The 13,319-nt window shown below is 34.6% G+C and overlaps 1 protein-coding gene across 1 annotated transcript in view; it reads right to left on the bottom strand.

The window, feature by feature from the left end:
* The window catches only part of MYOF (myoferlin), a 65,984-nt gene that overhangs the window by 8,965 nt on the left and 43,700 nt on the right, over nt 1-13,319 (bottom strand). Inside the window, exons 28-41 of the mRNA XM_010000044.1 lie at nt 13,241-13,316; nt 12,170-12,312; nt 11,692-11,865; nt 10,545-10,656; nt 10,008-10,085; nt 8,505-8,686; nt 8,253-8,411; nt 8,003-8,101; nt 7,540-7,701; nt 6,823-6,988; nt 6,185-6,261; nt 2,303-2,314; nt 975-1,073; nt 235-360 (exon numbers count right to left, since the gene is read on the bottom strand). Coding sequence (XP_009998346.1) covers nt 235-360; nt 975-1,073; nt 2,303-2,314; nt 6,185-6,261; nt 6,823-6,988; nt 7,540-7,701; nt 8,003-8,101; nt 8,253-8,411; nt 8,505-8,686; nt 10,008-10,085; nt 10,545-10,656; nt 11,692-11,865; nt 12,170-12,312; nt 13,241-13,316 — 1,665 coding nt within the window. The remainder of the gene's footprint in view (nt 1-234; nt 361-974; nt 1,074-2,302; nt 2,315-6,184; nt 6,262-6,822; nt 6,989-7,539; nt 7,702-8,002; nt 8,102-8,252; nt 8,412-8,504; nt 8,687-10,007; nt 10,086-10,544; nt 10,657-11,691; nt 11,866-12,169; nt 12,313-13,240; nt 13,317-13,319) is intronic.

Raw genomic sequence — 13,319 nt, 5'->3', positions numbered from 1 at the left:
GCAGGAATGGTATTTATTTTAAATTAACATGTACCCCATTTAGTGTGAGTAATGTCCAGTTGTACCTTCCTTGAGAAAGAAGGGCCTGTACCTAAGTAGTTATGAGCATCTGTTGCCCCTATTAACACATGCCTCCTTATTTAAGCTGAAATGCTTGCATGTAGACTTAAATAATAACCACTTACATACAAAAGACATCTGGAATTTAGTTGTTACCCATTCTTTGAAGTTTACCTTGAATTCCCCAACCACTGATGGATCATCGCTATCCTCAGATTTGCCTCTGTATAGTTTAAATGTATCACAGAAGTCTGTTAAGTTATTAAATTCAGGTACTTTTTCCAGTTCACAGTCATACACCTTAAAAAAGAAAAGGGAAAAAAATGCAGTTTAGAAATTCTACATACCAGCTCCACCACTGTAGTATTGCAAACCCTGTTGTATGTTTGACAGAATATCTTAAATAACCAAAGCATTTGGAACTATTTTTGGAAGCAAATGCAATGTTTGGAGAACATGCTATCAAGCTTCATTTAGGCCTTGTTAAAAACAGAGTAAATAGCATTTCACAAGCTTGTCTTTCTTCATTAAGTGTTTTAGATGAGAAATGAAAGTGGTTTGGCATCAACTTTTAGCCACCAGACAGTAAGAGTACTGATCCTCTGTGTTCACACTGCCTCAGTGTGTACATTTATTTAGGATCTGCCTGGCACCAAAAGAAGCCAAAATTCCATTTGATCAAAGGTTAGCTTAAGCTCTTAACATATCTTTTAGTAAGTGTACATAGAAAAGAAGAAAATACATCTTAAAACCTTCATGACACCACATTAGTAAGGAATTAGTAAGGGATCCTTACACAAATTAATGTATAGTTCAAATTTGAAAAGCATTTAAAAATACAGGGCATGGCTCTGGCCTGGGTTTTGAGCCTATAAACATTGAGATATATTAATTTATTTTATCCTGAGCAATACCTTTAATGTGTCGTATCCTTTTTTAATATACTGTCCACATTTTTCATGTTCTCCTACCGAAGCATAAAATTTGCTCCACCAATCCACAATTTCTTCCTCCTTAAAGAAAAGCAAATAAAAAAGTCTTTTATTGTGGAATAAAGCCTCTGTCACACTGTACAGCAGCAACAATGAAAAACTAAGCATACTCTGAAACTTATTATCAGTTAAGTAATATTAAAAGTTAATCTGAAAGAGAATTAGAATGTAAATACTAAGACTAAAAATACGGCATTTCTCTTTCCCAGGTTTAAAAATCTAGACAATAACCCAGCTGCTTTGATAGTCAACAGCCAGCTATCTCCAAGTGAGCAACTAATTACTGATACCCAGATCCCTATCTCAAAGGACTGATTTCTGGAGGTGGAGGTATTTCACTCCTCCATCTCCTGAGAGTGCAGCACAGACTTAGCCACCTAAGTTCTGATTACTTAATTCAGAGAAAGTTCATGTACAAGTAGCAGTGCAGTCATTGTTTCAGCTGTCAAGGGAAAACACGGTCATACCTGGTATTTACTACAGGAATAGCATGACTGGAAGAGCTACTATGAATACACTGAACATTTTTTCCTGAGGGATAAATGTGGGAGTTTGCTTTCAGCATTCCCATTTATTTCAAAACTGTTGTCATACAGTAACAATGGGACAGTCCTGTAACTGCTTTAACCATGTATATTTCCATTAAAACCAGCAGAGATTGTATTGTGATAGAATCTTGCAGTGGGAGATCTTCCTTAATGTTTGCCAAATGCAGTTGAAAAGAAGGAGCAGTGAGTCTTGTTCTTTTAAAAATAACACTTCAATGAACCTTAATAAACCTTAGATGTAGCAATCTATACGTTCCACTAATACAGTATTTCTGTGGGTTTTTTTATATTTGTATTTAAGTCTGATAATCACTTTGTTCAACAGAGCTCTATTTTTTATATTTATCCATAGGGATTTATTTGCCCCTGAAACCATGCTTCAATTGGTAATGCATACTATTCACTCACTGTGTAAATTTGAAAAAAATCTTTCAGATTGTTTGCATTTGAAGTAATATACAGATCATTAAATACAAGGGTTTTTTTACTATCTAGGGGTTATTATTTCAGTCTTACATATTTTTCTTAAATTTACCATTTTACAAGTTGATTGTAGGCTTTATGTCATTTTCAGAGATTTCTGTTATCATCCACAATTCTTAAAATGCTAATCCAGGAGCCAGTATCAATATACTGATTTTTCAATGGGAGATCTCATTTACAAGAAAGCAGTGTAGATGCTTAAAAGTAGTTATACATTACCTTTTCTGTTAGCTGCTCATGAGGATTCATTCATAAAAAAAGAACAAAATAAAAACAAAGGTAAGGATGATTTATAGATTTTTATAGTTAAACAGCTTTAAAAGTTTAGGGGTTTCTATATAGCATGTATGTAAAGTAAGTAACTAACATGAATAATCTATAATACTTTTCAAGACTATTCAGGCACTGTGTGTTTAATATTTTTGCTGCTGTCAGTATGTCCTAAGTATTGAACTGGAGCATATATATAAAAATTGTATAAAGCAAGTCTTCAGGACTGTAAGACATTTTCATCCTGTGCTTAGTTCTTCATATAGGAAAGCAAAACTGAAACTTGGTTTTCTTACTGTACTGGGTTACAGAGCACTGGAATAGGCTCCCCAGAGACGCTGTGGAGTCTCCTCCTTCGAAAACTTTCAGACCTGTCTGGGATACCTTTCGAGTTATCTGCCCTAGTTTTCAGTCCTGCTCTGGCAGGGGGGCTGGACTCGATGATCTTTGGAGGTCCCTTCCACCCCTAACATTCTCTGATGTTCTGTGTCATTGCAGTGTTACACTCTGGATTGTATTATCAATTTCCACAGTAGCATCATTCCCTGCTTTCATCTGTGGTTGCAGAGAACACTGGATCTGAATTAATTCAGATTAAAAATGTTTTTAAGAGCACTTACACAACTCAATCTATTCCAGAGATTCTTTTCCAAACAAATTTCACATACATAAAATTAAAGTGATATTTTGCCCTTTTTGAGTATTTACTTCTTTATAAAACAATTTGCTAAAGCCCAACAGCCTTTTCCCTTTTCCTTCTACTATCATTTTTCAATTGTTTACAGGCACTGGAATTTCAGGAGTCTGAAAAAAAGCATGAAGAATTATAAAGTACAGCAATAATCAGTATATGTGCCTATAGGTTTACCCATATAAATGTAGTAACAATCTGCACAATCCAAAATACTTCACCTGTTAAACCACAGATACCGTAATTATGACCCTGACAGTCCATTAAGAGCAAGCATCATGCAGGCCATTTTGGAAGCCATGATTAGTAAGTGTGATTTGTGCTAGTGTTTATGCATTATACCTTATGTTTTAATTTAAAGGATTTTATACTTAAATATAAGTCATAAATTTTTGTGCAAAGCAGAAGAAATACACAAAACATTCTATGAACTCAAGCCAAATGCATCAACAGGTTAGGACATCACTCTGGTATATCATACTTATTACTTCCATTTCTATTTGGTAAGTAATTATCTTGCTGGGACATTCACGTCTACTGCATTTCAGTAGTCTTGTCTAACTTCAAATCAGAAATATAGCATAATGTTTTTTCAGATTTGTTTGGGACTGTCTGATTTTCTAAAGGCAATTGGAACGATTTATTCTCAGAATCCATGTAATTAGTGTTTTTGAAAACTTACAGGTGAATTAATGAGAATTTTTTATACTTTGCCATATTTAAATTTAACTTTTTTTAAACACTGGATTGTAATATTGATGACACAAAGGGTAGCTTGCATAATTATGCAATAATATTTTAATCTCCCAATTTAAGGTATTTTCACAAAAGAGATTGTGTTAATCTTTCACCAAAGCATAATACTGGAAGAGTTTACATTAGAGTTTGTTGATTTTTTGGTTTTTTTTCTCCTTGATATACCTTCAAATGTCTCTTCGAATAATGCACTTGGTATATTTGTGAAGAAGAGGTTAAGAAAAAAACCCCAACCTTAAGACCTTCAAATAATGAGTCTTCGATATTTGGAAATTGTTTTTACTGAAACTGGTAAGCAGGGTGTGCTCACAGAATGCCAAAACAGAAAAAAATGCTGAATGATAAATCTGAGATTTTGGAGTGAAATATTCACATGGTTTAAAGATCATGTCATGGTTACTGTCCTCTTTTTAATGTACCCAGTGTCTTTACTGTAGATTGTTAAGACATGAAGGTTTCAAGACACTAACACTGAAGCTTTTTGAACATCTTGAAATTATGGGAAAAAATTAAGAGATATAGGGGATCCCTAGAAAAGTTATAATTTTATTTACTGTGGATTTATTCTCCAGAAAGTAAACTTTTAAACAAAGTTTAAATATTAATAGTGTGTAAATAATTCCTGTTCATTTTAGTGCCTTTAGTACATAGATTCCAAATAAGCTGACACAAAATTTTAACAGCTAATGTATATTGTACACACATAGCAAGACTTCCAGAAGAGGGGATCTTAATATATGTAAATAATCATATTAGGCTTAGGAGCATCATCTCCAAAATCTCTCTATGGATAATCGCCAAGAGAAGCACAGCCTCATGACCATGTCCCACTAACATCCACCCCCATTTTGGTCATCTCCATGCATTATCTTGGTACATACATACATGCACTGTTGTTGGAGAAGCCATTTTGCTGAGTGCTGTTGACATACTGCTTAAACACTGGAAATTGGAATGTAATTGATGAAATTTTGGCATTTTGTGTCCTCAGGGTGTTGTCTGTATATCACGTTTTCCTCAGTCGTACTTATTTCAACTTGAATGGTTTTGAATATACTTTCTCGTATGGATGCTATCACTGTATCTAATGTTGCAATATATTTGGCTTGGGTGATGTCTAACCAAAAGAAATTGTCTCTCATGGTACATAGCATTTAAACTGTTCCCTCTTGTAGTTGAAACAAACTACCTAAATTCTAATAGTTGCCACTAAGTTATATGGGCTAAAGTTTAGATTTTTCTTAAAAACATATTTTCTTACATTTTTAAAGGAAAAAAAATAATCTCAGTACCAACTATAAAGCATTTATATTAGAACAGAAGGTCTAATTTGGATAAAAGGTAGAGACTGTTCTAAATTAAATGTTAAGGTCAATTTACATATATTATGAAAGTAAATACAAGAACATGGTCTATGAGATAGTTAAATTAGAGTCTGAATATCATGAAATTAAGATACAGAAGAAATAATGAGGGAAGAATGATGCAATCAATAACATACTCAAATAGCAAGAGTTTGAAAGTTTAAATTCAGTATTTACTCTGGGACCTCTCTAATAAAATTAAAAATTCTGCATTTTTGAAAAAATCAGATTTGTGGATTAAGAGCCTGCAAAACTAACTGCATTAACAGTCACAACTTTTGAGCTTCCTGTAAAATAACAGGCAATCAGAAATTTATGAAAACACCTTATAGTGAAGGAGAACATTTTACGGTCCTAAAATAACTGAAAATTTTTCCTTGAAAATATCCTATCTGGAATTTGTCTTCACTCATGTTTCAACTCAAGAGTGAAATTCTGCAAGCTGAATTATTTTTTACCTGGAAAGCAAAATTGTACTGTGGTGGTCCTGAAAGAATCAGAGCAGTAGAGAGATTCACAAGGCACAACAGAAAAGGAAAGTGAAGAACGGGTAGCGCAGAAAAAAATGGGTTTGGGTGACTTCATGGGATGAAAGGCAAAGCCATGACTGTGACAAAATGAATGACTGAAGGTACTTGTTACCATGGCTTTGATTCCATACCCACCAAAGTATACACTTACTTCCAGCTCCTTTATTTAGAACCATTCAGTCTGTGCAAAACCAAGCTGCTCTAAGCATTACCAGTGGGCAACTGGGTTATGTTCTATCATATGCTTTCAATAGCTACTGAACAAGTGAATTAGCTCTTAAGCTACTAGGTGAACTCTACCGTGCACAAAAAGCTGTATTAAACCAGAGGTTAAAATTATTAATATATCTCCTTTGCTTTCCTATCACAAAGTAACTTCATTCATCTGGCTTACCAGAAGGTTGTGTTTCTGATAATTTTGCTGTCTAGCTAGTTTCTCGGAAATCACAGATACTAAGAAGAATGTTAAACATTAAATTTCACAGGTTACCTGAGCTGCTAGCAGTGGCTGCGTGTCCTCCATTTCAATTACTGTATCCTGGTGAGGCACAGTGGAGAGCAGACTAACTGTAAGCAAAAGATTTTACTAAGGCATAATGGTGTAGGAAAAATATCTTTACTAAACATTTTCATTACGTTTCAATTCCAAACAGTTACAGAAGATCTAAAATAATCAATTGTCTGTATGTTTGATTCTCTAAATGAGGCAATCAGTTGCTGTTTTTTGCTAAAAATATACAACACATTTTTTTTGCAGGATACACAAACATTGCTTAAATATATAGGATTGAAACACAGTAAAACTTGGAAAAAGGATAGAGAAATCTGTCAACATTGTATTCAGAGCATTATCGATGGAATACTGGGTCTTTAGTGCAGGGACAACCTGCAGGTAGTTAAATTCCAGGTTGATACCAAGATGGAACCTCAGGGAAGCAGTACATTAACTGTGAGAGTGGACCTGCCTTTGCACACTGTCCTCTCATGCTCCACAGAATATTGCACTAATACTCTGAGATAGATATTTTTTTTTCTTTCCACTCACATTATCTCCAAATAAATACACAAAACAAGATATATTTTAGCATCTCATCAGAAAGTAGAGTTTATAATTTTCAAGCTGTCTACCTTTCATTTGTGGTGCAATGTCTTCTTTAGTAGTGTAGGGGTCACAGCGGAAGCTTTCCAGTAAATCAATGGTACACTGTCCCACGACAGGCTTCCGTCCAAATGGTCTGTGGTCTATCACTTTAATAACAAGAGATGGACTGTATAACTCTTCTTTTGGCAAAAGCTAAAAATGAAAGGTTAGACTTTGTTTATAATGCAAACAGAAGGAAAACAAAGAATAAAGTTTTTTTTCCCATAAATTAGAGTTGTTACTTCATTTATTTCATACTGAACTACTATGTCCTATGGCTATATGGTAAATTAAAATTTCTAACCTTATATTATTCAATAAAAATCAGTAGGAATAATTTTAATTGCCTCAAATTTTGAATTTTCTTGACTCTTGCACAGCTTCTATCCTAGCAGTGGGAAAAGTTGCCACACATCTGCAGGCAAATTAATACATTTTCAAATATATATATATATATACACACACCTATACACACACACACACTACACTAGACTGCATATAAATGGTGTAATTTATCAATGACTGTACAGATAGTTTACATGATCTTTATTAGACTTTTCAGGCTCAGTAAATTGCTTATGTTATGGCAAAAAAGGATGTGCAAATTTTTCTATCCATTCTTGCATGACAAATCCTTCACCTCTGGAAGCATGGGATAACTGATTTTGCTATAGATAGCTGGTATATAGTTTTTTGCAACGTACCACTTTCATGAAGAGAACAGAAGATGGAAAGTTTGGTGTCTTTTTGAGGTTTTTGATCACCACAGATTCCACTCTTTCACCCCCACATTCCACAATGAGACTTGGGGACATAACAGGTGCCAGTTGGTAGTTTTTCATGTTCCGCAACCCCCAAGCCAGAATCTGTAAAGTAAAAATCCAATACAAGCAAAACTGGGAGACAGATCAATATGCTTAAAATAATACTCAAAAAGCAGGAAGAAAGAAATTAATTCTTTTCAATAATAAAATGTGACCGGCAAAATATTTCAAGATTGTTGTTGAAGGAAAGTCAATGGAAAAAACTGAAATTCAAAAAGACTTAAAAAAAAATCCCTGTATTTCTCACTCTGATTTTTTTTTTCTTGAAGTAAATACACAAGCTTACTCTCTAGAGGATGAGATGACTATACTTGCATTCAGTTAGTTTAAAAATAAACCATACCTCAACAGCAGTGAGCTGAACTACTGGTCTGATTCCTTGAGGTACCATATAAAGCTGTGGTGCTCTTTGTGATGGAAGAATTGGAAGGTTGGTACCACTCTATTAAGACAAAAACAGGAGAGTTAGTTTCCCTCATTTTCCTTAATGAAACACATTTCAAGTATTAAGACAATTCTTCACATTATGACTCAGTGTGAAAGGATTGTAATCTATACACACACAGAAAATTTTATATATACGAAATATATACCTTGTCCCTCAAAATAAGTTCTGCAGCAAAAAGAATTTCTCCACTAACTTTGCCATTATTTATTACAGGATACCAGAGCAGTTTTGGTGTGATGTCTTCTTCTGGAATTAACTTGACCATGGGGGAGCAAACACTCCTTCCAAGGAATTCATCTTTACCCTGCAACCGAAAATATCAATTCTAGCCATTAATGTTATTCTCAATTAGTATAAATAAATTAAAAGGAAATCCGGGTAAAACGCATTCACTTACCACTTGATCACTGTCAAAAAGTTCAATAACAACCATAGGTGGGTTTTGCGCTACTGTCTGTGGGTCCCCATAGATCTCAATTTCATTAAATATGAGAGTTTGGTCCCATGTAGGATTTAGAGTCGAATGAATTATCTCAGTTGTTTTGCTTTGATGGAGGAAACAAACATGGGCATATGGATCTGAAATATCATACAAAAATTAAAGCACAGAGGGTACAGGCAAACAAAACCCCATCAAGCCATAAGCCACACAACCACATTTTTAATCAAATATACTATTATTTTTCTTCTGTCATTATCAGTTCTATAAACCATTCTATAGAAAACAAAAGCCCACATAATCTACATCTGATTACTAAATAGTTTCCTTTATACAAGTCTTGATTAACAAAGTAATAAATGAAAATGATAAAACATCTTGCAAATCAGAAAGAGAACCTGAAAACTACAATGAAACACTTGCTGTGCTAATCTCCTATTAAATATTGTCCGTTTTAGCTTTTTTTGGTGTGGTTTCCATTGATATACAACTGTACAACCTCATAAATAATACAAATAAATTACTCTATTTCTCACCAGTAGCCAAAAACCAAATTCTCCCAGGGTATACTGCCCACAAACATGCTTATTTATAGCAACATCATCTTGTGAAAGAGTTGAATGATTGAAGTGGCCTAGGCCCAGTGTTTGTTTGGCAGGTCTGTAAATCATCGAGAGCTCTGTAGAAGGCATCTGATGATGGTCATTAACATCTCCTGTACAAATTGCAATTACTAAGGACTCGAGGTTATTCTAAAGGTTATCTTTAGGTCAGGTTCAACAGCTTCTGGCTAGGTATCTGATCAGAGTTCTACAAAATCTGGCTAACTCTTTAGTTTTAGAGAAAAATAAAATTTAGATGTGCTAGTTTCTGTGTGACAGCATCCGAGATATTTATTTTGAACTCTACATATGCAAAATAGAGGCATTTATTATTGTTTCTTGCTTTTAAGTGCTGTATATTGACGTAAGAGCAAATACACACATGCAGCTGTACTAAAAACTCATTTCAGAGAATAGGACAAAAATATCTGTAGCTCTGTATATCTCAGTAATGAATGAATATAAAATACTGAACACTGAGAAGCAGTTAGTGACGTAACATTAATTCCATCTCTTGCTTTTGTGCAAGCTTCCTGCAGGACAGATTAGGAACTGTTTGTAGGCTTTTGGTTAGAAAGAGAAGCTAAGGCAGAGGGAAGAGACTGGTCACAGGAAATTCAGACCTTAGTTGAATTCCCAGTCCCTCACTGAGAATTCATTGGCAGCAGCAGCAGCTGCACATTCAGAGCACTTCTTTTTTGGTAGCTTCAAAATACGTAGCATAGGTAATGAAGCTGAGACTTGATTTATGGCACAGTTTCAGTAGCTGGGACCTATGGCAGAATTAAGATACTCTACAGCTAAATCAGGTTAATTGGACAAGTGGGTTTTCTGCACCATTAGCAGGACTTTTCCATACCTGAAAAACTGTCTTTGTCTAAAGCCATAAGATTTCTTGCCTGGTAGATGTAACAGCGAAGATGGTAAGTATATATTCCTGTATCAAATAAATAAAAAAGAGTTCAACTGCTTTATACAGTCTTCTTTTCTGTATTGAATATATTTCAATGCCTTAAACATTTTAACTCAAGCACAAGAACTGCAGTAACATTTCTGCATTGCTTTTCTAGTTGCAAGTGTACTCATACCAACAAGCTAGCATGTGAGAATATTTGTTCCAACACAACACTAATGCTGTTTGGACTTTTTTTTCACCATATGATCATCTAAATATCCTTTTATTTAAAAAAATCCTGTTTGAAACAGTTCGATAACCTAGCTTCTCTCAAGAGAATCAGGAACTGGACTTTCCTGTGTTTAAATATTCACTACAGCACCTGCAGTAATTGTAAGAGAAGGAAGATAAACCTAGATGTAAAACACTAAGAATTATAATTCTGTTTGAGATCAGGGAAAAACACATGATTTATAAGAAGGGAATTGTTGAAGAACCTACTGTCAAAGTAGCAGGAAACAAGTGGTGTATTGGCACCGAACACCTTTGTAGCTGAATCCTTGGTTTTGTCTGAACTCTTTCCTTCTGTGTCATCAACGCTAGTATCTGCTCCCTGAAGTTACATATAGAAAATAAGTTACTGCATATTTACAAACTTAAAAGGAACCTGGTAAAAGGGGATTCAAACTCTCCACCTGGACAAGGAGAAATCTACTTTTCCTGAGTCAACGTACTTTAAAAGATGTCGTATCTGAAGGTCATTTCTTGTTGCCATTGAAGATGTGCAGAAATCCAATCAAGTAATTTAATCTTACTTTCCAGAATGGCTTATTTCTGGAGAGCACTGTGCTGTTGCAGAGATCTGCTCTAAAGCTTTATCCTAGCAATACCCCAGGAAGTACAGTGAGAAGAGAAACTTAAACTGGAATTTTTAAACTTTGTGGAACCAAATTAAATGGAGAAAGAAAATGCTATCAAGAATCATGACTTGACATTTGATGCAAAAAAATAGAAGCAAAGGAAAAAAACAAACTTTTTGTTAATGCTAGACAATCAGTCTCAGAATCATTATTTTTTAAAGAAAGTACCCTTCTCATATTTATTTGCTCCAGTTTGCATTTTTAGTAAATAGAGCTTATCTGTGAAGCTGTGTTAACCTGAAAACTGGGGGAATAATTACATTCTGATAACCTATTTGTGATGTATGGCATTCTGGCTTCTGCAACACTTTGCTATCCTTTCTTGTGTTTGGTTTTTTATACATGCAAATATTAATTATGGGCAGCTATTTCAGTGCCTGTTAGTACTTGTGCTGATGTTAATACATCTAAACTACAGGCATGAAAAGCTTGAGCTATCTTTTCACTTTACTTACAGAAGGCCTATCTATCTAGTAATTCAGCCTTTTGCCCTAAATATCATATAACATAATAATAAAAATAATTTGAAAGACAAAGTAATAAGCATGCTGCACAGGAGTGTTTCCTTTGACTGTAATGGTCCCCTTCAGACTTAAATTTAGCTAATATAAACGGTATTGGTTCTTCATTTATCTATCAATCTAACCATTCAGGGACAAAAATGGCTGATGTGCCTAACAGTGTATTTATTGTACATTAACATATTGAACTTTTAATCTGTCCCTTACCAGAGCACCTTCAAGTTTAAAGATAGCTGCTGCACCGTGTGTCTCTGAGGGAGCCATTTTTCGTCTCCAGCGTCTTCGACGGAAAGTATCAGAAGTGCGTTGTTTCCAGTGAAATTTCCAGCCAATCAAGGAAGCGTATTCCCATCCTTCTTGATCTTCATATGATAACATTCCCTGCAAGACATAAATCCTTGTTATCCACACTGTTATACAAATGTAGTGAAAAAAAATCGGTACTTGCTCTGGCAGGCATAATAATCCCCTCATAAGTGGGAAACATCAATTTACAAAAAGACAAAGAAAGGGAATATAATGAAAACATACAAGATTGCTCTAGATTTTTGGTTTGGTGTTAAATTTTTTCTTTATTCAGGAAATGGGTAATTCATGTGTTGATTGGTTTATTTTTTAAAAACACCCCAAACACCTCAAACTCTTAAAATATGCAGGTCTCTGACTGCATCTCTCTTCTGCTTACCCTTTCTGCTGTTACTGCTTCAGCTGGATCTCTCTTACGTTTCCGCACCAGCCTCCGGCGGCGGTGTGTGTGATACATTTTCTCTGCAGCAACCCATGACTTTGGTTTAGTGTCTGGAGGAATTGTAATTCCATATTCCCATCCTAAATCAGAATTGATTAGTTGGTGTATTTCCAAAAACACAAGAAAGATGTAAAGAAGAAAAGCATGGAAAATAAGAGTTTTTGTATCTACAGAGGATGAAACTTTAGTCAAAACAATTTGATACTGCAAACCCTAAATGCCCAGTAGCAAGGGGTCAACTGAAGACATTTTATGATGATGTTATGTTATGACATAGACGACAATAAAAAACTCAACATGAAAGCATACACATTTTGAATTCTTTTCTTTGCATTCTTGTTTTTTCAAATGTTAGGTGTATTGATATCACATTTTCATACTTCACCCCAGGGAAAAGTCATCCTTAACTTAAAATTAAGAGTGGAATATCCTGTGTCCTCTTGCAAATCCAGCAGCCTGGCTTTTAAAGTGGGAAAAATGTTTTGAAAATGTATTTCGAAGAAGGATGGCTTCTATTTCCAAGCACTTCATTTATACATACAGTTTGCCCAACTGAAACCTCTCATGTTAGTAGATTGTTCTTTGCGTGTCTTCCTTTTTTTTTTTTTTTTAATTTGTCAAAGCTTTTGGCTCAAAATTGTTATTTGCTGCTGCAGTTAAGACCAATGTACAGCTTCTTAGATTATGAGATATTTCTCTCTCTTAAAAATGCATTTATTACATATACTGTTCAAAAATACAAGTCCCTTTTGTCCCAAGGAAGACTCTGAGAACTCTGAGTTTGATGGAACAGTGTTTAAAATGGAAATCAAAACAGATGCAGACAGCAAAAACTTTCTCAATGTCATTTTATCTGATTCCTTAAGCAACTTTTGTCCAAATATTTCCTTGATATTTTTTCATATATCAACCACAATCATGCTCAGGACATTGCTACAGTCTTGAACTGTGTTCAGTATAGACTATGACAGATTGTCCAATAATCAGCATATGAAGAGTAAGTCTTACCATTTTCATCTACTGCTCGATTTAAATCAGATTTCCAAGCATCGTCTTCCCACATCCATCCAAGAGGACATGTGAACTC

The sequence above is a fragment of the Chaetura pelagica genome, unplaced genomic scaffold (assembly GCF_000747805.2).
Source record: "Chaetura pelagica isolate M959 unplaced genomic scaffold, ChaPel_1.0 scaffold436, whole genome shotgun sequence".
NCBI classification, from domain to species: Eukaryota; Metazoa; Chordata; class Aves; order Apodiformes; family Apodidae; genus Chaetura; species Chaetura pelagica.
Note: the sequence above shows the minus strand (reverse complement) of the source record. Positions and strands in the feature narration are given on the sequence as shown.